The sequence below is a fragment of the Anthonomus grandis genome, chromosome 2, assembly GCF_022605725.1.
Source record: "Anthonomus grandis grandis chromosome 2, icAntGran1.3, whole genome shotgun sequence".
Classification (NCBI taxonomy): domain Eukaryota; kingdom Metazoa; phylum Arthropoda; class Insecta; order Coleoptera; family Curculionidae; genus Anthonomus; species Anthonomus grandis.
The window spans coordinates 42743498-42771331 of record NC_065547.1 but is presented as its reverse complement, the minus strand read 5'-3'; the positions used below and the strand labels follow the sequence as shown (position 1 = coordinate 42771331).

Genomic DNA, 27834 nt, shown 5'->3' with positions numbered 1-27834 from the left:
CACTGTCGTAGATAAAGTTTTGTAAATTACACGTGCGGTAAAGCTCATTACTATTTAATTAATTACCAAGACTCGGTCGACGACGGCGACGTCTTCATGGCAATCCCCACTCGTAATAATGCTAATAACGCACTAGCACTAATAATATAAATAAATATTATTTTAGGCAAAATAAATATGGAAGTAATAATGATCCGAAGATATATGTTATACTAAATATTCTTTACCAAAAACAAGAAAAATACCGTAAAGTAGATGTAACTATATACATTCATGAAGATCCACTTATTATTTTAATATTAACACCAATTATGAAACGAGCTCATGAACAAGCATTTTCTAGTGAAATTTGTTTTGTTGACTCTACTGGCTCCTGCGATCAGACGTCTACTGTTATAACTTTCATTATTGGTGTCCATAAAACTGGAGGAATTCCACTTGTTTGTTTTTTGCATACAGCTCAAACAGAAATTAATTATAATTTGGCTTTTAGCATTTTAAAAACTCAATATCCGAATGGTTTTCAAAGAAATGGCGCACCAAAAGTATTCATGACCGATGACCGCAATGCACTAAAATCAGCATTTCCACAAACCTCCTTAATTTTATGTTCGTTTCAAGTATGTCAAGCTGTATGGAGATGGTTGTGGGATTCAAAAAACCACATAAATATTTCAGAAAGAAAAAAACTTATGTTAGAATTCCGTTATATTCTTTATGCACAAACTGAAGAAGAATCTCAGGAATTCTTTAACAGCTTATGTAAACGGTGTCAATATGAAAATTTTATTGGCTATATAAAAAGTTTGTGGAAAAGAAGAGTTGAATGGTGTCACTGCTACAGAAAATGGTTATGTACTAGAGGCCATAACACAAACAACTATGTTGAAGCATCAATTAGGGTACTAAAAGATATTATACTGGAGAGATGCAAATCATTTAATGCTGTGGCTTTATTAGATTTTATATGTGACATACTAGAAAATTACCATAAGAGACGCCTTATATCATTTGCAAGCAATAGGCGGAGCAAAAATAATTTTATTTAAATTATTTAAAATTTAAAAATAAAAGTGAAAATCTTGTGGTCAAGAAAGTTGATGATGACATGTTTTTAGTATCTTCATCTCAGGATAAAAAATATGAATTATACCGTACTCGCAAAATGCGCTTTATGCAATTGTGCTAGTGGAAAGGGAGGGGCCTTCTGTAAAGATCTTTGTGCTGTAGAGAATACCTTAAATATTAATATTTCTACAAGTCCTCGGTTACTGGAGAATGATAGGCAAACTATTATCTATATCGCAACTGGTGAACGAAAACACGTCTTCCTTCAAAAATATGACAAAAAATTACGAGTCTACTATATCTGAAGAACTGAATAACCCTGTAGATGAAATGATTCAAACACAACCGGACTTGGAAATCAATTTGAATGATTATAATAATATAGTCGGCAAGGAAATAAAAAATAAAAACAGTATATTGTTTAATTTTTAAATTAATTTTAGGCAGTGAAGAACATAAAATAGCAGTGGATAATTTAAAAAAGGAGTTTAACCGGATTGCAGATTTAGCAGAACATGAAACTTGTAACGTAGGATTAATTATACAATTCGTCCGCAGATTACAAGAAATTGATACTGGCAGTCAGCTAGATACTTTCCTAGCAAGCAAAACGTGCATTAAAGGAAAAGGTAAATTAATTAAGATTCAACCAACTGCACGAAGTAGAAGAAAAATAAAATGCAAGACGGGGGGAAAGAGAGTTCAAAGCGGTCGCCCTACCAAAAAGAGGAAGCATTCTTTATCTGTTAATATTATGTCTAACATTCAAAATGCAAAAATTCATTAGTACATAATATAATTTTTTCTTTTTTTCTAATTTTGACTTTTGTATTAAGTTTTATTTAAGTAGGAATATAAAAAATATCTTTTTCAAAATTGTTGCTTATGCTTCAAAAATATAAACTAATTTATTATTTGAAGACATGAGTTGATAAAGGTGCTATGTCCACTTTTTCAGATATTGAGTAATTAAAGGAAACGCGTTTTCACTTATATATTTTTTTTAATAAATTTTATAAAAATTACCAATATCTTATTAGATTAGAATCGTTTTGTACTTTTTTATATAATATTTTTTGTTTTTCTAGAATTTATACTTTTTTAGTAATTTTAATGGACATAGCACCTTAATCAACCAACATTTTATGCAGATGTTGGTATAAACTTGAGTGGAGAAAGGTGTTATGTCACCTATGTTGTATTTAAATTTTTAAAAAATAATAAAAAAAACTATTAAATAATCTGGAAATTAAATTTTATTTGCAGATTAACAAAAGCAAAGTAAGATACATTAAAAATTTATAAACAAAGACACAGAAACATTTAAATTTAACATGAATTACGTTTTTTCTTAGGGTTTTTCAAACATTCTTCTAAAACAATATCATAATACCATTTATACTCTGCTGGAATAAACTTAAGTTGATCTTGTAGATTTGAAATTTTTTCAGAAGTCAAACCACCGCATTTAGGTAACTTTTGTAAAACAACTTGATTACTTTGTACTATCAGTTCTCTTTTTTTTTTGTAAGTCAACTTCCATAAATGGGGTAAACGGATCTAAACTAGTTTTGTAAAAGTATTTTCCAAAACAACTTACTCTTAGCCACTTCACTTTATCTCGAAAATTTATTTTTTGGTCAAGACTATTAGTGAGTCTTTTGTTTAAATGAAGTTTTGCAGGTAGAGTTTCAAAGCAATAAAAAAAATGTTCCATGTTAAGGCATACACTTTGTTTGGTACTCGCAGATCTAATAATTTCCCGATATTGGTCTGGTATATAAATATTCTGATGTTTTCTAAGAACCTTTTCTATTCTTCCAAAGTCTCTGTCAGAGTCAAGGTAACTGTGACCAACTTCGGGAAATTTATGGTCAATGATCTTAAATATTTTATTTAATATTAGGTATTGAAAAAGGTTAATAATGGAGAAGTTTTTGTTTTGTCCCCCACATTGATCTGACCAAATTATTAAATGATCAATTTGGGGATTTTCTTCTTTAAGAAGCAGACAAAATCGTAGCAAACAACTTGCTATTTCATTACTTCCCCTATTGGCAATATCCTCAGTCCATGTAAAAAAATAGGACTTATGACCAGAACTGGTTAAACAGTGGACTCCAAAGTTGTATAGCCACATTTGTCTTAAATAAAAAGATTTTGACGTTGATAGCTTTGGCAAAGGCAACGTTTGTTGAAGATCCATTGTTATGTAACATTTTTCTTTGGACATTTTTACTGCTTCGCGGTCAACTTTCTGCTGCGCAAAAGCAAGTTGAAAATTATTCGAGTGCTCTAAAGAGTTCTCTCCAGCATCGCATAAACTGCAAGTATCACTTTTTGGTACACCAAAAGATAAGTTAAACCTTGTTTCAAATATATGTCTGTAAAAAGAGGCCTTTACGAAATATTTAGTTTCGAGCTTTTTTGTTTGACAATCCTCTATATACAGTTGATGAAGTCGGTTAATATTTAGTAAAGGGGAAAGGTATTTTTTATGTGGGTTTTTAGTCCTAGAATAATGTGATTCTTCTGAAGGAAACTGCTTGATATGATTTTCAATGCAGTTTATTACTTCATCGGATATTTTTTTTGGATTTTTGTGATGCCCTTGCTTATGTGGTGAGGGCATTACCTGGCCAGATTTTAAGTCATTTTGAGCTTTAAAGACTTTTTTTCGTCCAATTCGGTATAAACAGCAGAAAGCATCTTTACACACTAGTGTATTTTCTTTATCACACGTAATAAAATATTTAAAGCTGTAAGCTTTCGTTTTTATATTTTTACGAGGGCGGTGACGATTAACTTCCTGCATCTTAATACTTTTAAAAATTAAAATATTTTTGGAATTTGTATCTAGCTTATAAAATTTTCTTAGAATTTCTTCTCTGCTTGCAATACTAAATTTCTCAGTACAGTTTATTCTACATTTTTCTTTACACAGAAAATCTCTTTTAATTGTTTTTGCTTCCATCACTTTACCAGTCTTTTGAGAAATATATTCTTTACCTTGTTGTCTTAACTTTGCCGCTTTATTTCGTTTCCAATTATCAGGTTTCCGGACTCTTTTTTTAGTTATTTTTAAAACTGGTTTAACAATTTCTCTTTTACTTATTCCATCGGCAGTAACATGGAATTGCTGGTTATGGTCTTCTATACGTATTTCCCGAGGTATTTCCTCCTGCACTTCGTCAATGACGTCAATCCTATCCGGGGTTTCCCTGCTGCTTGTCGGAACCTTAAAAATATCTTAGTTATTTATTAAATTTATACTTATTTCTAATTTCTATTTTTATTTCTTAATCTTAACATTTTTTAGCTTTACCTTTTTAATTTTTTGGTTATCCGGAAACATTTTACGTTTGACTCTATCAACATCCGGATATTTGTTTATGAGACTCGTCGAATAAGAAATATTTGAGTTATCAGAATCCTCTTCTGAATCTTCTTCACTGGAAGGGGAATATTCGCTGCCTGATATAACACTTTCATCAGTACAATTATCCATATAGTCTAAAAATTTAATTTATGTACATGGGTAGGTATGTACAGTAGCGGCCAAATGTAGAGAAACTTTTAATTTTTTAAAAAATTAATTAATAGGTTAAATAAAAAGTTTTAATTTCATCACTAAATCATTGGGTACCTTAAGTTACTTATAATGATATAAAAATAAACACATTCTTTAACACATGACGAAAATACCAAAATATTTTTCATTTTTTTGCGGCCATAAGTAGAGAAACTTTTTTTCCGATCATTCCTAAACAAACAGTTTTTGAATAAAGAGAATAATATTTTAGTCGTGTGTTAGTATTAGTCGAGTAAGATGCCACGAGGTATTCATTTGTCAGTTCAGTTAAAAGAACTAATTATAAAAAAATATCAAGATGGATTGAAACAAAATCAAATTGCAATTGATTTAAAGCTTAATAAAAGTGTTATATCTAAACAAATCAAGATGTACAAAGAACGTGGAGGTTCTTTAATTAAACCTAAGACCGGAAGGCCGCGAAAGACTACTCCTTCAGATGATAAAGTAATAAGAAGATGTTCCCAAAAAAATCCTTTCTTTACTGCCGTGGATATTAAGAAAGGAAACCCTTCCATTTCACTATCCATCCGTTCCATAAGAAGACGCTTAGGCGAAGGAAACCTCCAAGCCAGACGACCGGCAAAGAAACTATTCATTTCCAAGAAAAATCGGCATGCTCGTTTAAAATTTGCTAGAGAACATTCCACTTGGACTTATAACCAATGGAAAAACATACTTTGGTCCGATGAAAGTAAATTTAATTTATTTGGGTCGGATGGAATAAAGTATGTAAGGCGTCCCCCACATCAAAGATTCAATCCTAAATACACTAGGCCAACCATAAAACATGGTGGAGGTAATGTCATGGTATGGGGTTCTTTTTCTGGGCATGGACTAGGTCCGCTAATAAAAGTTGAGGGTATTATGGACAGATATCAATATTTACAGATCCTCAAGAATCATATGATACCTTACGCCGAAGAAAACCTTCCACTAATTTGGAAATTTCAACAGGATAATGATCCTAAACATACAGCTAAAATTGTTAAAGATTTTTTTGCGGAGGAACAGCTCAACGTTTTAGCCTGGCCTCCACAAAGCCCCGACTTAAATCCCATTGAAAACCTATGGGAACAATTGGAGTTAGATGTTAGGCGTAAATATCCCGAAAAATTTAAAAACAAAGAAGAACTGTTTTGCGCATTATCGCAGGCCTGGCAGGAAATACCAGAAGAAAAAATTGTAAAATTGTTGGAGTCGATGCCCAGAAGATGTGCAGAAGTTATTAAAAACAAAGGTTTTGCTACCAAATATTAGGTTTATTTTAAGTATTTGTAATATTTTGCTTAAGTTTCTCTACTTTTGACCGCTTAAAAAATAAAAAAAAAATTTTTTGTGGGTTTATAAATAATTTTCTTATACACTACTTATTTATTTTTTATGTTGCATTTGTGTTCCACCTAAAACAATAAAATATATTTTTAAAAAGTAATCTATCAATATTTTTTTAAAAATAATCAAAAGTTTCTCTACTTTTGGCCGCTACTGTATGTAATAATAACTCAAGTAATGTATATTATATATGTATTTTTTTAAATAAAAAATTGAATCGCATCGAGGGGGTAAATTGTTATTAAAAAGAGATCATTAATTCATAAAGGTAGTAAAAAATGTTTTAATATGCTTACCTGCTTTAGAGTTAACCTTCTTTTGAAGCCCACTAGTGCTTGGCTGCAAAATCACCGCATTGGTATTGACCTCTAAGGAAGTACAAAATACAGTTTCTATCTACAAAAAAATTCTCTATTCGGACTTACCTTTATTTAAAACACATATTTTCTTGTTTTTTACTAATTCTAACATTCTTTTACTTCTCGACCCCATGTTGAACGATGTGATAAACAACAAACATAACCTTAAAATGTCACATGGCACCTACCATGTAAATAAAACTTTCCCACTATCTAGTGGATAAAGGTGCTTTAAATATGGACATAGCACCTTTATCTAATTAAAAAGGGTACTTAGTCATAGGACATAGTACCTTTATCAATTAAAATAATCCTTATTATTAACAATTTAAGAATCTTGAGTTATTCAGGGGTTGTATTACGACTTTAGGTAACCAAATATACAAATAAGTCATTTTTTGAAAAAAATGGACATAGCACCTTTATCAACTCATGTCTTCATTTTATATTGCGCCCACATTGGCTGAGCTGATTACATGGTGAGTTGTAATCGGTTATATTTTCACTCGATGTGTTGGGGTTATACGTTCGGGTGACGTTGTTGGGGGCGTGTCTTGTGCTGTGACGGGTTACATTTAGTAAAAACGCTACCCGGTGACCCACCAATATTTTATGCCACTACCTTAGTTAGGTACTATACTCTATACTCTAAATTCACATTGCGAGCGGTACGGAGAATCGGCGTCGCTATCGGTGGGAGGTTACCGATGCAGTCGTTCTCTGTCTACTCTCTATCTATTAGGTCTAATACATTAAAACTCAATCCGTAAAATTCAACTCGCCAAACGTGTATAAGTATAATGATCTTTACTTACTTCAATATCGTCTGTATGCCAATCAGTCATCGGCAACACATCTAGGCCAGCACCGGGAGTCTGAGGATTGTAGGGCATCGATGGACTGTAGCCGGAACTGGGAGTGTTGTACGGATTGTTACTGGATGGTGATTGGCCGTAACCTAAATAATTGATTTTAGTATTATAATGTAATAATGCAACACCCACTCAAAGACAAGGCCTTAGTGCTTGGCGCGTGACGTCATTGATGTGGGCCACCGATTTTTAAAAACCAAGGGATTTCATATGCTAATATCTCAATATTTGGCTTATTTTAAAAAATGCTAGGAATAGAATAGAGTTCAGGAAACATTCAAAGGTATGTTTTAGTTCTGGTTGAATGTCAGGTTAAATATTATGGTGTAATATTAAATGCAGACTCCCAACTCCCCTACATCTGCGCCAAAATTCAACATATGTATTTAGGTATTTATAATAATTTTTTTATACCATCAAGTAGTAAAAAATTTTATTATATACACATAAATACATATATTGACTTTAAAAGCTGAAAAAGCTTAGGTATACTCCAGTTCATGTAATTTTTTAATTGCAGAGAAGCACATTTTTCTTCGAGGTGTCAAAATCAGGAAAATAAAATTTTTGGTCTGGTTTAGAGTTAAGCCAATTATTAAATACACATTTAAGTAAGTGAACTGTGTCAAATAGGTAAAATAATGGTCTCTGATTATCTATGGGATGAGGATAAACAATGCAAGTTGGTCTGCAGTTGAAAAATGACTAATGGCTTTCCTGTTAATGGCATTATTATCACCCTATTAAAAAACTATGTACCCAATCTCCTCTAAATTTTCAATAATTGTCTTAATAAAATTATGAAGTATGTCTGATGTAATTTTGGAGATGGGAGCTATGTGAACTACTTCCTTAAAGCTGGAATACACACTTGTAATCATAAAAGTAAATGCCGAGGAAGCTAGATACTTATTATTGACTGATGTTCCAGTGATATTACCGCCTTTATAGTCCATGTAAGGGTCAATTCGAATTTCATCAAAAGTAGTGTCATAAATCTCTCATGATCCTTTAGTAAACTAAACACATTTCGGACATAAGTTAAAAACATTTTTTTTTCATCTATGTGGGGATCGGTCATGTGTTTGTTACAAATACCCATTATAGTTTGAGGATGTGGTAAAATTAGGGATCTATAATCTCTTAAATACTTGTACGCGTGAAGACTAATAGTATAGATTATAGAAGTCAAAATTATTGTACTACTTGAATATCTGTACCTTTCCTTTGCAGTTGCAAGCAAAGCTAATTGTTCACAAATAAAATCTAAAGAATGCACTATTTTGTTGTCTTCAATGTTTTTAAAACTTTTTAGTATGTTTGACACAAAATCGAACACACCTTTCATTTTATTTATGTCATTTGATGGTTTGGCATGATCGAGAATAGTATTGCCAAGGGTATTGGTAAAGTCCAGTGCAACAATATATTAGAATGGTCACCTGTCAAAACACCAGCATTCCACCTGCCAAACAATGTCATCCACCTTCTATTTACATTGTTTGAGAAGTAAAATGCTGGTGTTTTGACGGGTGACCATTCTAATATATCGTTGCACTGGACTTTAGCAGTCTCGGTATAGCAGTATTTGGATTTAAGTCACAGTCGGGGTTGTCATTATTGTTAACATTTTCCTCCAAAGGCAGGGTAATAATAGTACGGTCTATTGCTTCAAGTATTGCATATAAGTCATCTAAACTATATGAAGGGAAGTATATGGAGTTTTAAATTTTGATGTTAAAACACAAACTGGCTCGCTATATAAAAAAGTTTCAAAAGTTTCAGCCGTGGTTTTAGTAATTTTATTGTAAAAATTTTACCTGTGTTGGAATTTTGGACTTAATATGTATAATAAAACGTATAATAAAGTACTCTTTATTATACTACATTCAGGAAAATGAGCTTCACATACTTTGGTGTTGTTTGTGGGCTCAAAGTCATCTCTGTGTGTGGCTTTTACCCATTTTCCCCTTAGATTTAGGTATATCGTTAGGAAAACCGAAGACATGCACTTTAGGTCCGTTTTTATAGTTTCCGTTACAACCCGAAACATAACACTTTTGAGGCATATTTACACTGTGGTATTAACTACAAGCCGAACTAGGAGAAAAACATTAAATTAAACACGAACTAAAGTATTAAAGTCTGATATAAACAAATAAAACCGCCACCGAGAACCGGTATTTTTCTAGTCCGAAACTACGATTTTGCGATTTAAAAGTAAGCGAAGAGTTTACATAAATATAACATACACGTTTCGCGGAAATAAACAGTTCCGATTTTAGAAAAAAACACAACAATCAGCTAATGTTTACTGCGGATGTCGTCAGAAATACCGGCAACCACAGAACATAAATATAAACAACCTAACCTCTCGTTTCATTAGGTGGCACAACTAGTAGATCCGCCGTTGTCAGATTTATATAGAAAGAACTCCTATTGGCAAGTAAAGTCCAGTGCAACGATATATTAGAATGGTCACCCATCAAAACACCAGCATTTTACTTCTCAAACTTAGTAGATGACATTATTTGGCAGGTGGAATGCTGGTGTTTTGACGGGTGACCATTCTAATATATCGTTGCACTGGACTTTAACAAGGTATTAGATAAATGATAAAATTTTAAAAAAAGTTTAAATTATAAAAAGAGAAATAAGGATGCACTCTTTTTTTTAACTAAATTGTAAAGTAAGAGCAGTTAAAGATATAGATTTAATTATTTTAAGATAGTAATAGATCATCCTAACGTTCACGGCAATCTGCAAAGTCTGGCAGCGTTGCAGGCAGCCTTCCGTGAACGAAAAACGGCAGCGTCAACAGCTGAATTCACGCGAAAATCAACCCGAAGTGCATGGCCCAAACGTGTGACGTCACGAGCAAAATTTTTTGGAGCGCTTTGTCCTTTTGTAGAGGTGTTATTGAATAATGTCACAGATTCGGGTTTTCATAAGCTAAGTTATACCTGGGTCCTGTATAGCAAAAGGGCTCGCTTGCAATACAAAGTACGGTAAGAAATACTAGTTTATCGACAGAATAAAAGCAAACATACCTGTTGCCGGAGATGGAGTAGAGATGGCGCTCTGATATCCATATGGACTGTAAGAAGATTCGTAGACCCCACCGGGAGTCTGGGGGGTAAACGGCGGGTTCATACCCCCCGGAGTACCTAGAAACACAGACATTTTAAGAGCTTTAATCTACTTAACTATACATTGACATACTTGGATTGTACGCAGGAGAAGGATAAGTATTTGGCACGCTCGGGTCCCATTCGGAAGACGCGTTCGGAGTCCTCGAACCGTCGTGGATCGGTGTCATCGAACCATAATGTAACGGGGTTCTGGATCCAGAGTCCGCCATGGGGGTCTTGTTGCCCATATCCCTGTAAAGTGGGGTTTGACTTCCGGAATATGCCGGAGTGCGTCCATAACTGGAGATGGAACCGTCCTTGGCGGGAGTGCCCACGTCGCAGATGTGGTTACGGTCCACAGAGATAGTCTGCAAGTTGATTGGGTTGAATTAGATATAATTTTTTTGCAAAAGGAACCAAGCACAATATTAAAGATTAACGGCCATCATCAGATACTAATATACATTTTGATTTAAGGTAAATAATAACTTAAGTATAACAACGATTTAAATAACAAAAAGCAATGGAATCTCTATTCTTGTAACCAATTCATAATTAGTTATAGTATTATGTCACTAAATTTATTGAATAAACTAGGCTACTTCTCAATTTTCGCAAAAGAACTAGCTTAAGAATTGCGTAAAAAAAGGAAAGTGCATTTATAACGTTAAACAAATACAGCAAACAAATAGCGTTCAATAAATACAACTAATTAGTTTCAGAAAGTTGTCACATCGGCGCTGTCGGTCAGAAGCGTACCTTACTCGACGGATTGGTTCGACCCACTTTTTGACAGTTGATAGTTTTGTCGTCTTCGAAACAGTAATTCTGATTACAAGGATAAAATAGGGACACGTGCAGAGCGAGGTGCACTTTTGATTAACAGCGCCGAGATGGCTACTTTGTGAAAAACAACAGTTTCAGTCACAAGTCTTGTCTCTAAAATATATTTAGCACGTGTTTCGCCATTTTACGTGGCATCCTCAGACCTATTTAAACATCTAATAAAACCGGGACGGAAATTTAAGACGTGCACATGTTCAGACGTGTTTTTCAAATACACTGGCCCGCAAAATTAACCGGACAACGAAAATTTGGTTCAAATTCAATCCTAAATAACTTTTTCAGTATTGCATCGATTTTGATGGATTTTTGCCGAGTTTTAGGCCGTTTTATTGTCATATTTTTTCATATCGAAGCTACACAAAGTTATACAGGGGTTAATAAAAAGTTGAATTTTACTCTAAACACCCTAAGGAAAAAATTCTCAACTGAATAATGATTCTTTCTGCTGTATTTTCAAATTGTTTCTTTAATTATTCCGATATCTGTATGTCTAAAGAAAAAGCACTGGCTTAAAGGAAATAATGCAATAATGCTTTAGTAGCAAGAATTGGCCTTTAAAAATATTGCCAAGTTGGCTGTTATGACAAAATAAAAAAGTAGAAGTTTCCATGACACCGTGTCATGTCAAAAAGATTCTTGTCAACGAATTACAGATTTAATTTTGCTTTACATTTTTAAGTTATTTTTGAAAGTGTGTTTCGGAGCTGTGGCGTAAGCGATACGTTTAAAAATGATGAGCTCAGAAGAAGTGACAGAAGCCGTTGCTCTAAGAGACGATGGTCTTCCGCTTAGGTATATTGCAGAAAGGATTGGTCATCCACGCAGTACGGTGTCCGATGCGATACAAACTGGTTATTCAAGTAGATCTGGACAGGGAAGACAAGGGACCACAAACGCAGTTGAGGATCGATTTCTTCGTCTTCCAGTTTTTCGAGAACGAACAGCTGCTCCAGCTTTGATAAGAAGACTGGCAGATGTTCACGGTACCTTGGTTTCACCTGATACCGTACGAAGAAGGTTAGCGGATCAGAATTTAACCTTTCGTGCACTTGTTACAGGTCCTTTATTACTTGCGGGTCACCGAAGGCTGCGTCTGGAGTTTGCTCGAACACACGCAGATTGGGATATAGACGAATGGCGAAATGTTCTTTTTACAGACGAGTCGTTTTACGACACATTCACCTGGCGGACGCCAAGGAGCATGGAGCAGGCCCGGAGAAAGATACTCTCAATGTTGTATCTTTCCTTGAGTGCAATTTGATGGATGTTGGGGGTGGTATTTCACTGGAATTGCCCATGCAGACCTTGTTACACTTCAAGGGGGTATTAACGCCAATAGATACATTAGGGAGTGCTTAGAAAAACATGTGGTGCCTTATGAGTCATTTATAGGAGAACATTTTATCTTGGTACAAGAGAATACTTTAGCAGCTTTCTTGAACTGCATTTTATTTAAAATTTTAAATATAAAGGCGACGCTTCAATACTCTGTCAACCAAAGGTTAATTTGTGCATTTTACTAAGAACCCTAAATATAGGAAGTCGTACCGTGCATGTTGTGTTTATTTACGATTTTTCCTCTCGACTCAGCGATGCATTTTTTAATTTTAGTAATCCACCTTGCATCAAAAATATGACCAGGCTCGAAATTGTGCCGAAAGGAGAATTCTTATTGCGACTTATAAGTTACAGGGAGATCTGAAAGTTGTAAACATGAATCTTTTTCACATTTAATTTTCTATTTTATCTTTACATCCTTTTTTTTAACTAGGCTTACATTTTTTTCTTTTAAATGGTACATGAATCTTTCAGCAAAAAACAGGAAAACAGTTAGATCCTGAATCACAATTGAAGAAATTTGGAAAGAGTACATTATAAAATATGTTCGTGATACCAAAAGAGATAAGCCAGAACTTCAATTATTGCGTTAATGATTCAGGTATGAGGATCATAAACGCAATATATGTTGGCAAGAGATTTGTATATAAAAGATGTTATTAAAGCTTAAAATAGAATGTAATAGTGGAGCTAACCAAAAAGGGAATTTATATAATAAACTGGAGGAATTGGGCAGTTACTTTACTAATAATCTAAACAATCCAATCATAACGAAGATACAACTCAGTTGATACAGACGAAATACATAATATTTTTAAGAAGAAACATTATCCTCCTTACCTGACACGAAGTATGTAACTCAATTCTAGCGGTACTCTGAGTGGCATCCCTAACGATACCGATGTTTCCTTTATAGGGTCCTCTAGTAATTTTAATGGTTGTACCGATGATGTCTCTGTCCCTGATCACTCTGCCTCTACCGCCACCTCGTCCTCCACCACCGAAACCACCGGCCACTGATAAGGCACAAAAAAATATAAGATGAGTTTTCCACTTTAAATAGTTACCGTAATCTATTTTTTTTTTAAAATTTAAAGCCACAATAATCTGGACGCTTATGATCTTTTAATGTTATGTATCGAGCATATTTACATTCCGATAGTTTCTAGACAACACACGGAACGTAATCCATTTTTAAAAAGAAAAACGTTATATCCTTTAAATAACATAGAACCTTTTACGAAAATTCATTAAATACCATATAATCGATGGGTAGAAAACCATACCGGACTAAAAATTAGCAAATTATTGATTACATCAATTTGCTTTACATATCTTTTTAGTGGGGACACTCATTAATTTTTCAAAAATGTACTGTTTTTGAAAAAAAATCCGGCCTCAAAGGTTTTAAATCCGACCCTGTACAGAAGTAATTTATTGAATGGGTGTAAAAAGTTTAATTTTTTCAAATAATGAAAATTTTTGTTAAAAAATTTTTTCGATTATCATTGACTTATATTCTAAGCTATTTTACTACAAATTCTTACCTCCTCCGCCACCACTGGAAGGATGCATCGGTGAATTCCTCCTGGGAGACATAAATTCCAAACCAGTAGTAAGATCGGCGTTGGGCATGATTTTACTACCTCCCGCTAATTGCAGATGTTTGGTTTTGCACACGAAAATCCCCCCGTTTTGTAAAAACTCCACCGAATATAAAAAGGCGAAGTTTCTGTACAGGTGTTTTATTTCGCCAGAAAAGCCTGAATGAGGGCCATCGACAACCTTTAAAAAAAAAGTAATTTTATTATGGAATTAGAATGTTAAAAGGTAGAAATCTTACTTTAACCATGTCTCTACGATGCAAACTGTTCCTGTTGTAATCGAGGGCGGCAGTGAACCGGTTTATGCGGCGTTTTTGTAAAGAGCCGGGTCTACATTCGACTACTTTTCCTACAATTATTAAATACTTATTACATTATGTATTTAATAATTTCAAGCAATATTAAACGTGTATTCAAATTGAAAATATGATTTATTGTTCTGAACATTTGTTGTTGTGAACAAAGCTGTATAAAACAAAAAAAAATAAAAGTAGGTGAGCAAAAACAACAAAAAATATATGAAATATGCACACACATAAAAATAAAACAAAATTAAATTATTATTATAAACAGATATTTTTCTTCAATCTTTACCACCCGGTATCTCAAAAGTTACGCATTCTAGGACATACGTTCATATACAGTTTTTTTCTTAAAATTTACCCAAGAATCAACCCCTGAATTTTTTCGCATCTATTTATTTACATCCTGTATATCTGTTGATCAGATTTTTTTAAATACTTGTTTTATGTTAAACTATACTGTTCAGCACTTATCAACTCTCCTATGTTTAGTTTACGCTTTCATTTGGCCAACTATGTGTTTTTTCTCCACTGACTAGGACTTTGCGTTTCTTTAATGAAAATACTTTGGATCCATTTTCCAGCGGCTTACGGTCATTCAAATAAAAAATTATTAATCTTGGACTTTAACCTACGTTTGTTCCTTGGATAGTGTTAGATTTTTAGCCTTGTTGATGATTGTTTTTTCAGAGGTTTTATCTTGGCATATGTTCCGTACATTTAATAATATAGTTAAAATAAAAAAACAAAAATAATAATTTTTAAAATATGTCAATTATATTCATAAAGTTATTTAAATGCGGCCCTGTGCCTTCGGAGTGTGTACCGCTGCACAAGCCGCTGCTGTTAGCAGTGTGTTACAGAGGCTGTAAGAGAGAGTTTATATTGTTTCGCCGTTTTCAAATTGCAACTGTGCATAATAAACGCAAGTTAATAAATAAATTCTCTAGTCTCTGATTCAGCACCCATAGAACCATACCATTACGGTCCATTTGGTCCTTCGAGATGAATATTGAACTTATCAGTGTTTAATAATAAATAATCAACGAAGCCTTCCAGCGTGCCGGCATCCATTAGGCCATGAAATAGGCTCGTGTCGAGGAGTCCCGTTCCTGCTCATCGATTGGTCGTCGCCGTCGCGTAGCTGTTTCGCGATAGGAAATGACGAAGTACGGAGCAGAGTCGAGGGTGACGAGGCTAGATTAAAAAATCCATATTATGACCGGGAAGTACGGCGTTTATTATTGACGGATAGCCGATTGCCCTTGAATTGATGGTAGTAATATTGGATTACTGGAAAACTCATATATCAGGTCGTATAGAGTAGATAGTAGAGTTTTAGTTGAGTTGTTTGGTATTTTTTACAACATATTTTTTGTTGCTTTATTTTTATAAAATTACAATGGCAGCTGAAGCCGAATTAAAATCATTAAGAAGAAAACGGGCTAACTCGTTTTGAAAATTTTATTGCTAATTTTGTGGGCGATTATGTTCAGTTAAGAAGTCGTATTGAGCAGACACAAAAGTTGTGGCATGAATTTGATGAAGTTCAAATACAGTTAGAGTTATTGCTTGATAATGATGGAGATAATGAATCTCATAAATTAGAGAGGACTGCATTTGAGGATGCGTATTTTAAGGTCATTGCGAATGCCACTAGATTATTAGAGGCTAACCTTGCAAATCATAATGCAGCCGTCTCTGTTCAGAATATCAATCCACCTCATACTGTGCCAATTCCTAGTGTAAAATTTCCAAAAATTGATTTACCCATATTTAGTGGCCATTTTGATGAGTTTTTAACTTTTTATGATTCATTTAATGTGTTAATTAATGACAATCCTGCCTTGCAAGATGTGGAACGTTTCCATGATTTGCGTAGCTCTTTAAAGGGTGAAGCTGCCCAAGTAATATCTTGTTTAGAAACCACCGCTTCAAATTATCAAGTAGCATGGAAACTAATTAAAGATAGGTACGATAACAAAAGGTTGATTATTCATAACCATGTTAAGGCCTTATTTGAGCTAAACTCTTTAAATAAAGAATCTCATTTTAATCTAAGACAATTGTTAGATAATTTTAATAAACATATTAGGGCATTGGAGACTTTAAAGGAACCTGTCAATCACTGGGATACCCTTTTAATTTATTTGATATCCTCAAAATTGGATAATAATACTAGAAGGGAATGGGAATTATATGCAAAACCTTTAACAACTCCAAAGACTCAAGATCTTACTGACTTTCTTAATAAAAGATGTCACTTATTAGAAACTACTAACTTTAAAAAACATGATCATAGACCTTCAACTGTACACTATGATACTAAAGAAAGGTTTTTTCAAAAAGAAAATAAAAGTAATTCACAAAATTATTTTGTGATTAATACATGCGTTATTTGTAAAAAATCTCATAAACTTACAACTTGTGATGATTTTTTAAAGTTGTCTCCTAAATCTCGTTATTTTGAGGCTAAAAGGCATAAACCTTGTACAAATTGTCTTCATGCAAGTCATTCTAATCAAGCGTGTCCATCAGGAACAATGAATTGTAATGTTTGCAATAAAAGACATCATTTGTTATTACATTTTGAAGGTGATGTGTCTAGGGGTCAAGTTGAGCAGCAAGCTAATGATACTCGTACTTCTATTGTCACACCTGTCACTCTTCACACAGCATATTTTGAGAATCAAGTTTTGTTATCTACAGCTATTGTTTTTATATCGGATCTATATGGGAAACAACATAAATGTAGGATTCTTCTTGATTCTGGTTCCCAGAGTAACTTTATTACTAAGGAGCTTGCTGAACTATTAAAAAACTAAAAATGCAAAAAATTTATATGCCTGTATCTGGACTTGGTCAAACAATAAGTAATGTTTCATACAAGGTTAGTGCTACCATAAAGTCTGTTTACAATGATTTTAAATCAGATATTGGATTTCTGGTTATTGATCGAATAACAGACAGCTTACCGTTAAATCATATAAATCTTTCACAAATAAGTGTTCCGATTAACATTAACTTGGCCGATCCTTCATATAATGTTCCTTCTAAGATTGATGCTTTGCTAGGGGCTTCCATTTTTTGGGATCTAATCTGTATAGGTCAATTTTAATTGCCCAAAAAACCAAATTGGGATGGATTTTGTCAGGTTCTATTGTCACAAATTATTCTCAAGATAACTCGAATAGGACACTGTGTCACTTTAGTTCAAATACTGATATTAAAAATCAGCTTGAGAATTTTTGGCGTGTTGAAAATTATGAACCGAGGCAAGAGTGGTCATTAGAACAAAAAGCCTGTGAAGAAATTTTTATGCCTTTACATTCACGGGAAAGTGATGGCAGATTTTCTGTACAACTTCCTTTAAAAAATGACTTATTCAAATTGGGCAATTCTAGACAGTTGGCTCTTAAGAGATTTTTTTCTATTGAAAAGAAATTGCAACGTAATTCCGAATTGAAAAAAGAATATGTTCAATTCATGGATGAATATGAATCCTTAGGTCATATGTCTCAGGCATCTCAAGATGAATCAACTTTAAATTTTTTGCCTCATTACTCGGTAATTAAAGAGTCTTCAACAACCACTAAGGTTAGAGTGGTTTTTGATGCCTCGGCCAAAACTGAGTCAGGGTATTCTCTCAACGACATTTTGATGACTGGCCCCACCATACAACAGGATCTGTTTTCCATTATTTTAAGGTTTAGAAAACATCAATATGTCATTACTGCAGATTGTACTAAAATGTACCGCCAAATAAATGTTCATAATGATCAAAGGTTTCTTCAGGCTATCATATGGAGATCTGATCCAGATAAGCCACTTAAGAACTTTGTTTTAAATACAGTAACATATGGAACCTCTTGTGCTCCATTTTTGGCAGTGCGTTGTCTACATCAGGTTGGCCCAGGAAAACAAATCCAATTATTCTTATATAAGTAATATTATTGAAAAAGATTTTTACACTGATGATCTCCTGAGCGGGGATAATACTGTTGAGGGAATTTTACAGATTCAGCAGTCTCATTAAAATATTGTCTCAAGGTCACTTTGTTCTTCGTAAGTGGAGATCTAATCAATCCACGCTTAATGACTGTAAAAATAAAAACTTCGAATTCGCAGATAACAAGGAATCTAAAACATTAGGTTTAATCTGGAATAGTGATTCTGATAATTTTCTTTATAATTTGAAAACTATTTGTATAAACGAGAATAATGTAACTAAACGAATAATTTTGTCATATATTTCCCAGATCTTTGACCCATTGGGTTTAATTGGACCTATAATCATTAAGGGCAAAATAATGCTTCAACAGTTGTGGTTGTTATCTGTAGATTGGGATGAAAGTGTACCTTCTCAAATATATACTAGTTTCAAAATTTATCAGGCTCAAATCCAGGCTCTAAAAGATATTTCTATTCCTCAGAAGATAATTATTGAAAATCCTATAAGAGTAGAAATCCATACCTTTTGTGATGCTTCTGAGATTTCATATGGGGCATGCATCTATTTAAGATCTTCTAATAACCAAGGGACAGTTTCTATGAATTTGCTTTGTGCAAAATCAAAGGTAGATTGGAACTGTGTGGTGCTTTATTGGCAGTAAGATTATGTCAGGTTGCTATCAAGGCATTAGATATGTCAATTGATCAATATTTCTTTTGGTGTGATTCCAGTATAGTTCTTACTTGGATTCTGGATGAACCTCATAAATGGAAAACCTTTGTTGGAAATCGGGTGGCTGAAATTCAGGAATTGTCGGACAAAAATAATTGGCGACATATACGATCTGAACATAACCCTGCGGACATTATTTCTAGGGGTATTAATCCAGCAGATTTAATTAATTGTAAATTGTGGTGGCATGGACCCCAATGGTGTCAATATGACAATACTAAATGGCCTCCCTCTATGTCTATACAAATCTCAGAAATGCCAGAAAGAAAAACTAATTTAAGGTCATTAATTGCAACTAATCCTGACTTTACCTTTTTTCTTAAGTTTTCCTCTTTTCTGAAATTGCAGAGAGTAACTGCTTATATTTTACGATTTAAAGTCAATGCATTGTCTTAACAAGGTCGACGTTTGTATGGTCCCTTAACACCTCAAGAACTTGATACTTCTTTAAAATATTTAGTTAGAATGGCTCAAATGCAAATTTTTCATGATGAAATTATAGCTCTAAAGAGTCAAAAACAAATAAATAATAAAAGTACTCTCAAGAATTTAAATCCATTCTTAGATGAACATCATGTATTGAGGGTGGGCGGTAGAATAAAGCATTCAACCTTCGATTATGATTTTAGGCACCCAATTATTCTCCCCAAAAATCATCCATTAACAAAATTGATTATCATCTATGAACATAGAAAATTGCTTCATGCTGGAGCTCAAGCACTATTGGCGACTGTTCGCACACGTTTCTGGCCTATTTCAGGTAGAACTGAAGTGCGAAAGATTCTCAAAAATTGTGTAATATGTTTTCGGGTTCGCCCTGTAACAGTTGAAACTTTACTAGGGCAACTGCCTAAAACAAGGAGCAATTGGAGCAAGAAACAAATTTTCTAGTTTCTGATTCAGCACCCATAGAACCATACCATTACGGTCCAGCATATATCTTTTTCGTTGTTGTAATTCTAGTATTATAATATTATCTAATAATTTGTATTATCTATTATTATTTTTGTAAACTGGCTCTGCCGCATATAGAAATAAATAAATAATTACCAAGGACTTGGTGCTGGTAAGGATTTGCAAGAAATTAATATGAAAACTAAAATTTTTAAACTCACCATGCATATTCAACACATGGAAATTCTCTTTTTCGAGCCTCACAATGACCCCCACAGTCTCCGCATCGATATTAACCAAATCTCCCCATTCAAATTTGCCCAAGGAGTCCACTCCGCTGGCCATGTCGCTGCACAATTGCAAATCCTTCGGTAAAATTTCCATTTCGTGCATGGTCATATCCGAGATGAGCACCACTCGGTTATTTTCCACCCTGACCACCAACCCGGTATCTCCTTCATAGCGACCTAAACACAAAAACTCGTAGATCATCGTTGTCCATTATAACATTTACCAGTTTTTTACCGGCTAAAACTTTAACGTGATCGCCCATTTTAAAATACTTTTTCAACTCGTTCGCTGGGAAAACTAGTGTCTCTTTTAAGTCCTCGTGCTTCGGCATAATAATAATAGTCGATCCATCAATACTGAAATAAACAATAAGTGTAATTACTGATATCAAATGTGATAACTCGAGTTTCTACCTCAAGATTTTACCCTGCAAATTGACCAATTCACCTTCGCATACTTCGACGTTATCTCCCGCAGAGAATGAATGCGTCACACTTTTATCTTCTTTTTCCGCTGATAACTCCAAGTCAATGCCTGCAGCAAAAATAAGGTTATATAAGTTGAATATTAATTGAGTTTATTAATAGGGTACCTTCGGGTTGTTCTTCAAACTTTTCTAGCTCGGTCAAGGTCGGTTTAACCCCATCGACTATAACGGCGTTAAGAGTGAAATTTTTGTATAAAAAGCCTTTGCGCGAGTACCGGTTTCCTTCGAATATTAAAAAGTCACCGTCCGATGTAACCTCACCGCCTAATAAATACCGTAAAAAGTTTATTTTCCTTTTAAAATTTCCAGGAATACTTTACCGATAGCCCTGATTGCTTCAGGATCAAAAGGCTTAGCGGGCGGACGACGTTTTTTCTTTCTCTTATCATTTTCAGGTTCCTACAAAAAACTTTTTCAATAAAATAGGACTTTATAAATGAATTTTAACATGTAATTACAGGCTGGTTTGTTCTTAGGGCCCCTCTAAGTCTAGTATAGTCGATTCTGGGCAACAATTTGAGATGAACTTGATTCTGAGCCATGTCAAAGTAATCCACTTGGGCGATGTCGTCTTTGTATAGGCCTCTTTTGAGTCGTACCCATTGTTTTGACTTTAGACCTAAAAAATTGAGTTTAAATATAAAAAGAAATTTATTAAAATTTAAACCTTTAATTATATCATCATCGGTTTATACTGATTCATTATTTTCATTGAACAATTTAACTGATTTAAGATCTATACCGTAAAAAAAATAATTTTATCAATAATAATACAGAGTTTGACTAAGCGTGGATCGTACATACGGTAGGGGAACAATGTATGGAAACTTTTAATAGAACACCTTTGATTTAGTGAATTTATTCCAAGTTAGAAACTCGCACTGTTTAATTTACCCCATTTACATTCTTTAAATAATAATAAAATTTAGGAACCTTTTAACTAAAAAATTAAGGAAAAATGAATGGAATGAGTGGAATCTTCAGTGAGCCCTTATTCAATAATTTTGTATAAAAAAAGAGGATCTGATAGACCCTGTTTAAACTCTTTTAAGCCTAATTAAATTTTCCAACTGATGAGTTACTATTAAACAAGAAAAAACTATTGAAAAAAAATTCTTACCAGTTTGTTCTTTGACAACCCTTAAAACGTCAGTCATTTCTTTAATGGGCACCATCTGCTGCTTCCAAATGCCCACCCGTAAATTTCCCACATTTTCTATAGCAGCCTTAACGTGAGGCTGTTTATAGGCCTCGATATAAATGTAGCCTTTCACCCCCTCCGGGGCCACCACCGATTTAATTTGTAGGGCCTCAGGGGTGTTTTGGAACGCAAGAAATTTCCGCATCAGCAGCAAACAGGTGCTTTTCTCTTCACCTATGCGGCATTTCATCATCCATAAATTAGGATCCCTGAAAAAATGTTCGTTAATACAATGAATATTTGTTGAATAAAACGTACTTTACTCCGGGTAATAAAGTTTGTTGGGTAATTTCGTCGGACATCTCCTCTCCGCCGTCGCCAAAATGTTTGGCTGCCGCACCATCGTCGGCGTATTTTTTTCGCAGGTATTCTTCGATTTCATGCTCTTTTTGGGCACTAAAATATTCAAACGATGATAATAGCTGCAACTGAACAATTTATTAAAAAGACACTCACTCCCATAAATTGGTGCCTCGGCGTCTTCCTTCGATTTCTCTAGCTGTAGGACCGAATTCGTCCAACTCGTTGGAAACAATTCCAATTTCTTGTGCTCCATCCTCCCACTCGTCTTCATCTTCAACTTCATCGTCCACCTATTAAATATTATTTAAAAAAAATTGTAATATATGAAAATTATTCTATACCATTATTTTATAATGATAACGTTACGGGGACTTGAGTCAAAGACAGTCTCAAGCCAAATGTTTATCTAAAACCATTATGTTGAATATTATGGTATCAATACTTAAAACTAATAACCATTAAAGATAAACATAGTTTTAACCAACAAACACTGCTATAATAAATAAAGGTAATAAAACTTGATTATAACTCATAAATTTGTTTATGCCGCATTTCTTTTCTCTTACCTCAGCCTCATCAATAATAAATCCACCGTATCTGTCTTTTTTCTTTTTCTTTTTAGATCTGCCCCCCTCATCACTATCCTCCTCTTCTGAGTCATACTCTTCACTATCTCTTAAGCTCTGTCCATCAGGCTCTTCTTCTTCTTGCACTTCTTCCGGTTCTGATGCTTCTCTTGCCTCAGACCTAAACACAAATTTATTTATTTTACGTTACAGGTAAAAAAAAAAAGTCCAAGAGAGAACATAACTAAAACGTATTTTTTTTTCATACTTGGAAAGGACTTTGATACAATATTAAAAAAAAACCAATGCAAATTAAAAAAAGAATAAAACATTAAAAATGTTAATAATAATTAATAATTAGTGATGATTACTTAAGCCGATTTTCAGCGTGGAATGGTTTTTAGTTGGTATTTACCAATGCGTTTCTGCCATTCTGGCTGGCAACCGTGACGTCACGGATCAGCTGTTTGGCGTTTGGTATTTTCCAATTATTACCCGGTTTTGGACTTGGGTAACTCTCTCGGTTATACAGTCCAGAAGAAGGCTAGATAGTTAGATTGTAAAAAATTGATTGAGGATTGCGATGTGTGTGTGCGCCCTTTATAAATTAAGAAAAATAAATACCAATTAGTTTTAAATTATCTAGGAGAACAAGTAGTAAAGTTGAGGACCTGGAAGCGACAAGCAATTTGCTTGATGGTACCTATTTTAGAAATTTTATGTTATGTTACGCATACATTTTTTATATAATTTCATATTCTTTTCAATTATTTCATAGTAAAGTATTAACATGCTTCTTAGTAAAAAAAAGTTAAATTAAAGGAGAAAAAATTTAAAATTAATTGCTGCAATAAGGTGTTTACGGCTTCACCCATGCAAATTTACATGACCATTATGCATAATTTATTTTAGATCCAATAAAAGAATAATAGTTTATTCGAGAGAAAAGAGTGGCTAAGGCTCTGGAAAATCAAAAAATTCAACTAAAGAAAAAACAAAAACATAAACTCTTTAATTCCTAATAACCCATTCCTGTTTCTTTAGATCAGAATTTTTAAGTGGTGAGGGAACAATACGTCACACTTACCTGTCAAAGTTGTCAACCAAAAGAGTAACCGCGATTCTTACCAATTCAACGCTAAAAATCGGCTTTAGTAAGTTGGTTATTGAATGAAAATTTTTAATAGTACCATAAAAAAATATCTAACTAACCACATACATTTGCAAGCAATATTTGACTTTGACTTAACCTTTCCAGTTAGAGGCCATTCATTTCTGCCAGCAGATAGAAGAATAGAAAAATATTTTAGGACTTTGGAAGTTATACTTAATGACAAAGAATATTTACAAATTTTTAATGAATTTGGGACAGTTAAGATCCTTGGACAGGATTGGTTTATGCAAAACTATAAAGCTTTGGATAAAGATTTAAAAAAGTGTGTGGGTATAAAAGACATGGAATGTATCATTCTTAAAAAGGATGCTAAAGGCTTAGTAAAATTCAAAATGGAACCCAATTTTAGACATGATGGATTTATCGAAAAAGTTTAAAATCAATTACGAAAAAGAAGGAAAAAGTTTGAAAACAATTAAAATTAACAAAACAGAAATAAGAAATAAAATAAAAAATGTTAAAGCCCTATTGCAGCTCTATGATGAGGATTGGCAACAAGATGAAAAGCTCTCTTTTTTTCAAAGAATTTTTGGAAAATTATTATTTATAGTAGTCGATGATGATCCTGAAGAATGTGACTGTAAAGAAGATGATGGTGGAGTAGTTCTATAACTTTTATGTTTTAAAGTTTTGTAAGAAGTATTTGAAATAAAATGTTCTTTGCTTGAGAGCATTAGCTTTTATATTACAGGATTTTATGTATTATATTACAAATGAAAGAATCAAATCCTATAACATTTAGTTCAAAAAGATTATTATCCTTAAGTTCATTTCAAAAAGGTTTGCATCCATTTTTTCTTCACATTTACTGCTTTAAGCAAAAAAAAATCAATTGGAGAAAAAAAATGACGTATTGGATTTTGTTTAGGAGTTATTTAAATTCTTGATTTACTTATAAAATATAAATAAGGTATACAGGGTGTCCCATTAATAATGGTAAATATTTTAACGGCAGATTCCTCTCATAAAAATAATGAGGTTAGGTTAAATCTCCTAGTCCGAAAATTAAATGCAACCAAGATACAGAGTGATAAACATTAAGTTTTTTTTAAATTTTGCTTATAAATTAAGCATTTATTCTTTGTTTTTAATGAAATTTGGTCTGTGGGGGTTTCTTTATATGCCAAATATAAAACTTTAAATTTTTTTAAATCATCTCATAGAGGGCGCCACCAGCCTTATTTTAGTCTTTTTTAAACTCCATAACTTTTTTACACTTTGTATAATGTAATGTTTTATTATAAATTTCTATTCTGAAAGTGTTTTTCCTTAAAAAAGGTATACCTAAAAAATGTCGCTGGGATTTACCGTTCTCGAGATATTTGGACTTAAAACTTGCAATGCGCTCAAGAAAAATGAATATTTTTCTACTTTAAGTTGAAAAAAAAAATAAATAGGCTGTGTCTAACAAAAAAATAAAAACAAAGTCACTGTGGCACGTTATAGCTCACACGATTACGAGTAGTTACTTTATTACCCTTTATTGCGTTATGTTTGTTAGTTATTAATAGTTATGTTATTAATTGTTACTTGTTGCGTTAGTGTTAGTTCCAGTAGTCTTTATTTATCACTTTAGGTTAAGATGCCTAGATATCAATATTTCTCTATTTCGGAAATGGTTTGTGTTTATGCCCAAGCAAATTACAGCGGTCTAAGAGCTTGTCGACATTATGCGCGATTGTATCCAAATAGGAGGCAGCCAGATTTTAAACTCTTTAAAAACGTTTACCAGAGACTTGGGAAAACGGGTTCATTCAGGCCAAACCGAGATGTTGGGCGTCCAAATAGACGTAATGTGGATCAAGAAGAAGAAGTATTAGTCCAGGTTGCTGAAGATCCAGAAAAAAGTGTAAGGCGTATGGCGGCAAGAACTGGAATTAGTAAGTCCTCAGTTTTAAGAATTTTTCATAGTGAGCGCCTTTATCCATACCATTTTACGCCAGTACAAAATCTTTTGGATTCAGATCTTCCAACGAGATTAGATTTCGCTCGCTATATCCAAGAACAACAAAATCAAGATCCCCTATTTATTAATAAAATTATGTTTACGGATTAAGCGACTTTTACCCGACGGGGAATTTTTAATTTTAGAAACATTCATGGGATATTGCAAATCCAAACCTCATTACTGAAAGACACTTTCAACACGAATTTAAAGTTAATATTTGGTGTGTTGTTATAGACCATTTTTTTTAGGACCTTACGAGTTTCCTCCAAATCTAAACGGTGAATTATATTTAAACTTTTTAGAAACAAAACTCATTGATTATTTATAAAATTTGCCTTTAAATCTGCGCCAAGATATAATTTTTATGCAAGATGGCGCTCCTGCGCATTTTACTAAACCCGTGAGAGAATAGCTTAATGCTAATTTCAATTGGATAGGACGTGGATGTCAAACACCTTGGCCCGCACGAAGTCCTGATTTCAACCCATTGCATTTTTGCGTATGGGGATACATGAAATCCATTGTTTACGAAAATCAAATAAACACAAGGGAACAATTATTAGAAAAAATTCAAGCCGCTGCTGAGTCATTTCGAAATGAGCAATTATTTTTTAAGATTCTGCGGTCTTTTAATAAAAGAATTTTAAAATGTCTTGAGACAAATGGAGGCCAAGTGGAACATTTACTGGCAAATATTGATAATTTTTATTTTTAAGTAATTATTTAGGTTTTATATTTTTATTTATCAATCATTTAAAATGTAATATAGCGATTTAAATAGTTTAAAATATGGTTTTCATGGATGTCTTTAAAATCTTTAAATGTAAATACAGCAAAGCCTCGATAGTCCGGACTAATAAAAACGACGGTGATCCGGATTAACGAAAAATTCGGATTACTGAAACATGATGTCTTTGTTGTATATATGATGTATATATGTTTTTTACTAGGGAATATTATATGTATATAACTAAAAAATTGCCTACAAATATGTGATAAACGAGAAAAACATACAAATTAAAAGGATAAACTAAATTACATGTTTGCTATGTAGTTTTTCATAAAAGCCATTTCTTTAAGTCTTTGAAGAACAAGAATATCATGCAATGGCACTCGATTTTCTTCAGCCCACTTTAAGCACAAATTGAAGCCCTTCACTGCTTCTAGTACAGTCAATCTGTAATTAAAAAAGGCCAGAACTTTTAAAAACTATCCAAGTCGCTAATTTTTTGAGGGTCGATTGTATTCCCGAAGAAAAGCTTAAGTCCTCGGAATTGAGAGTCAACCCCCCCCCTTTTTTGGGAAACTCAAAAAGTTTTTCAAATCGATTTTGCGGCTAAACAGTGAGTCATGCAGAAAAACTTATTGAACATAAAATGTAGAGCTTTTTGTGCTCTACAATTCATCTCATGGGCCCAAAGCTGTAGAACCAAAATTCGAAAAGTTAGAGGGCGCCAAAGTCACCAAAAATGACTTTTTTCATTTTTTCACTGAGAAACAATTTTTTTTTTACCATCGCAAGGATTGCAAAAATGTAGAGGACAAAAATACCTACAAAATGCATGTCTTACTTTTTTTTTTCGATTTACCGTTTTTGAGATATAATGCATTTAATACCGAAATGTTTACTTTCGTGTAGGTAGCCTGCCTCAGATGTTTGGCGAAAGCTGTTTTTCGTCGCCTAACGTTGGCGCATCATGAAATTAAAGTAGAACCTGAACAAAATTTCTTTTACCCTTCTTGACAAATTGAAAAAAGCCATGCAGATGGCGCTGTAAGTCCACGAAAATGAAATTTGCATAGATTAAATGTTCTTTAACTTGCACAAAATGAACAATT

At 33.4% G+C, this 27834-nt stretch overlaps 2 protein-coding genes and 1 long non-coding RNA gene across 3 annotated transcripts in view; 1 reads left to right on the top strand and 2 right to left on the bottom strand.

Moving 5' to 3' along the window:
* LOC126750631 (transcription elongation factor SPT5) overlaps positions 1 to 27834 on the bottom strand; it is a 37319-nt gene that overhangs the window by 2442 nt on the left and 7043 nt on the right. Inside the window, exons 3-18 of the mRNA XM_050460285.1 lie at positions 22874 to 23054; positions 22461 to 22597; positions 22263 to 22400; positions 21924 to 22213; positions 21262 to 21422; positions 21124 to 21202; positions 20909 to 21067; positions 20730 to 20850; positions 20551 to 20672; positions 20247 to 20492; positions 14385 to 14494; positions 14089 to 14326; positions 13382 to 13557; positions 10449 to 10725; positions 10277 to 10393; positions 7170 to 7312 (exon numbers count right to left, since the gene is read on the bottom strand). Coding sequence (XP_050316242.1) covers positions 7170 to 7312; positions 10277 to 10393; positions 10449 to 10725; positions 13382 to 13557; positions 14089 to 14326; positions 14385 to 14494; positions 20247 to 20492; positions 20551 to 20672; positions 20730 to 20850; positions 20909 to 21067; positions 21124 to 21202; positions 21262 to 21422; positions 21924 to 22213; positions 22263 to 22400; positions 22461 to 22597; positions 22874 to 23054 — 2695 coding nt within the window. The remainder of the gene's footprint in view (positions 1 to 7169; positions 7313 to 10276; positions 10394 to 10448; positions 10726 to 13381; positions 13558 to 14088; positions 14327 to 14384; positions 14495 to 20246; positions 20493 to 20550; positions 20673 to 20729; positions 20851 to 20908; positions 21068 to 21123; positions 21203 to 21261; positions 21423 to 21923; positions 22214 to 22262; positions 22401 to 22460; positions 22598 to 22873; positions 23055 to 27834) is intronic.
* On the bottom strand, positions 2313 to 7148 carry LOC126750632 (uncharacterized). The gene is made up of 3 exons (XM_050460286.1): positions 6292 to 7148; positions 4394 to 4581; positions 2313 to 4306 (listed from the first exon to the last, which is right to left on the bottom strand). Exons 2-3 carry the CDS (start codon positions 4574 to 4576, stop codon positions 2564 to 2566), a joined length of 1926 nt encoding a protein of 641 aa, XP_050316243.1. The 5' UTR covers positions 4577 to 4581; positions 6292 to 7148; the 3' UTR covers positions 2313 to 2563.
* On the top strand, positions 10722 to 12755 carry LOC126750639 (uncharacterized). The gene is made up of 2 exons (XR_007665776.1): positions 10722 to 12186; positions 12262 to 12755. It is a non-coding gene; the product is annotated as an uncharacterized LOC126750639 (long non-coding RNA).

Coding starts and splice junctions, on each gene's coding strand:
- LOC126750632 (XM_050460286.1), bottom strand. CDS start 4,576: ATGGATAATTGTACTGATGAAAGTGTTATATCAGGCAGCGAATATTCC. Junction 4,307..4,393: donor ATAACCAAAAAATTAAAAAG/GTAAAGCTAAAA, acceptor GATATTTTTAAG/GTTCCGACAAGCAGCAGGGA.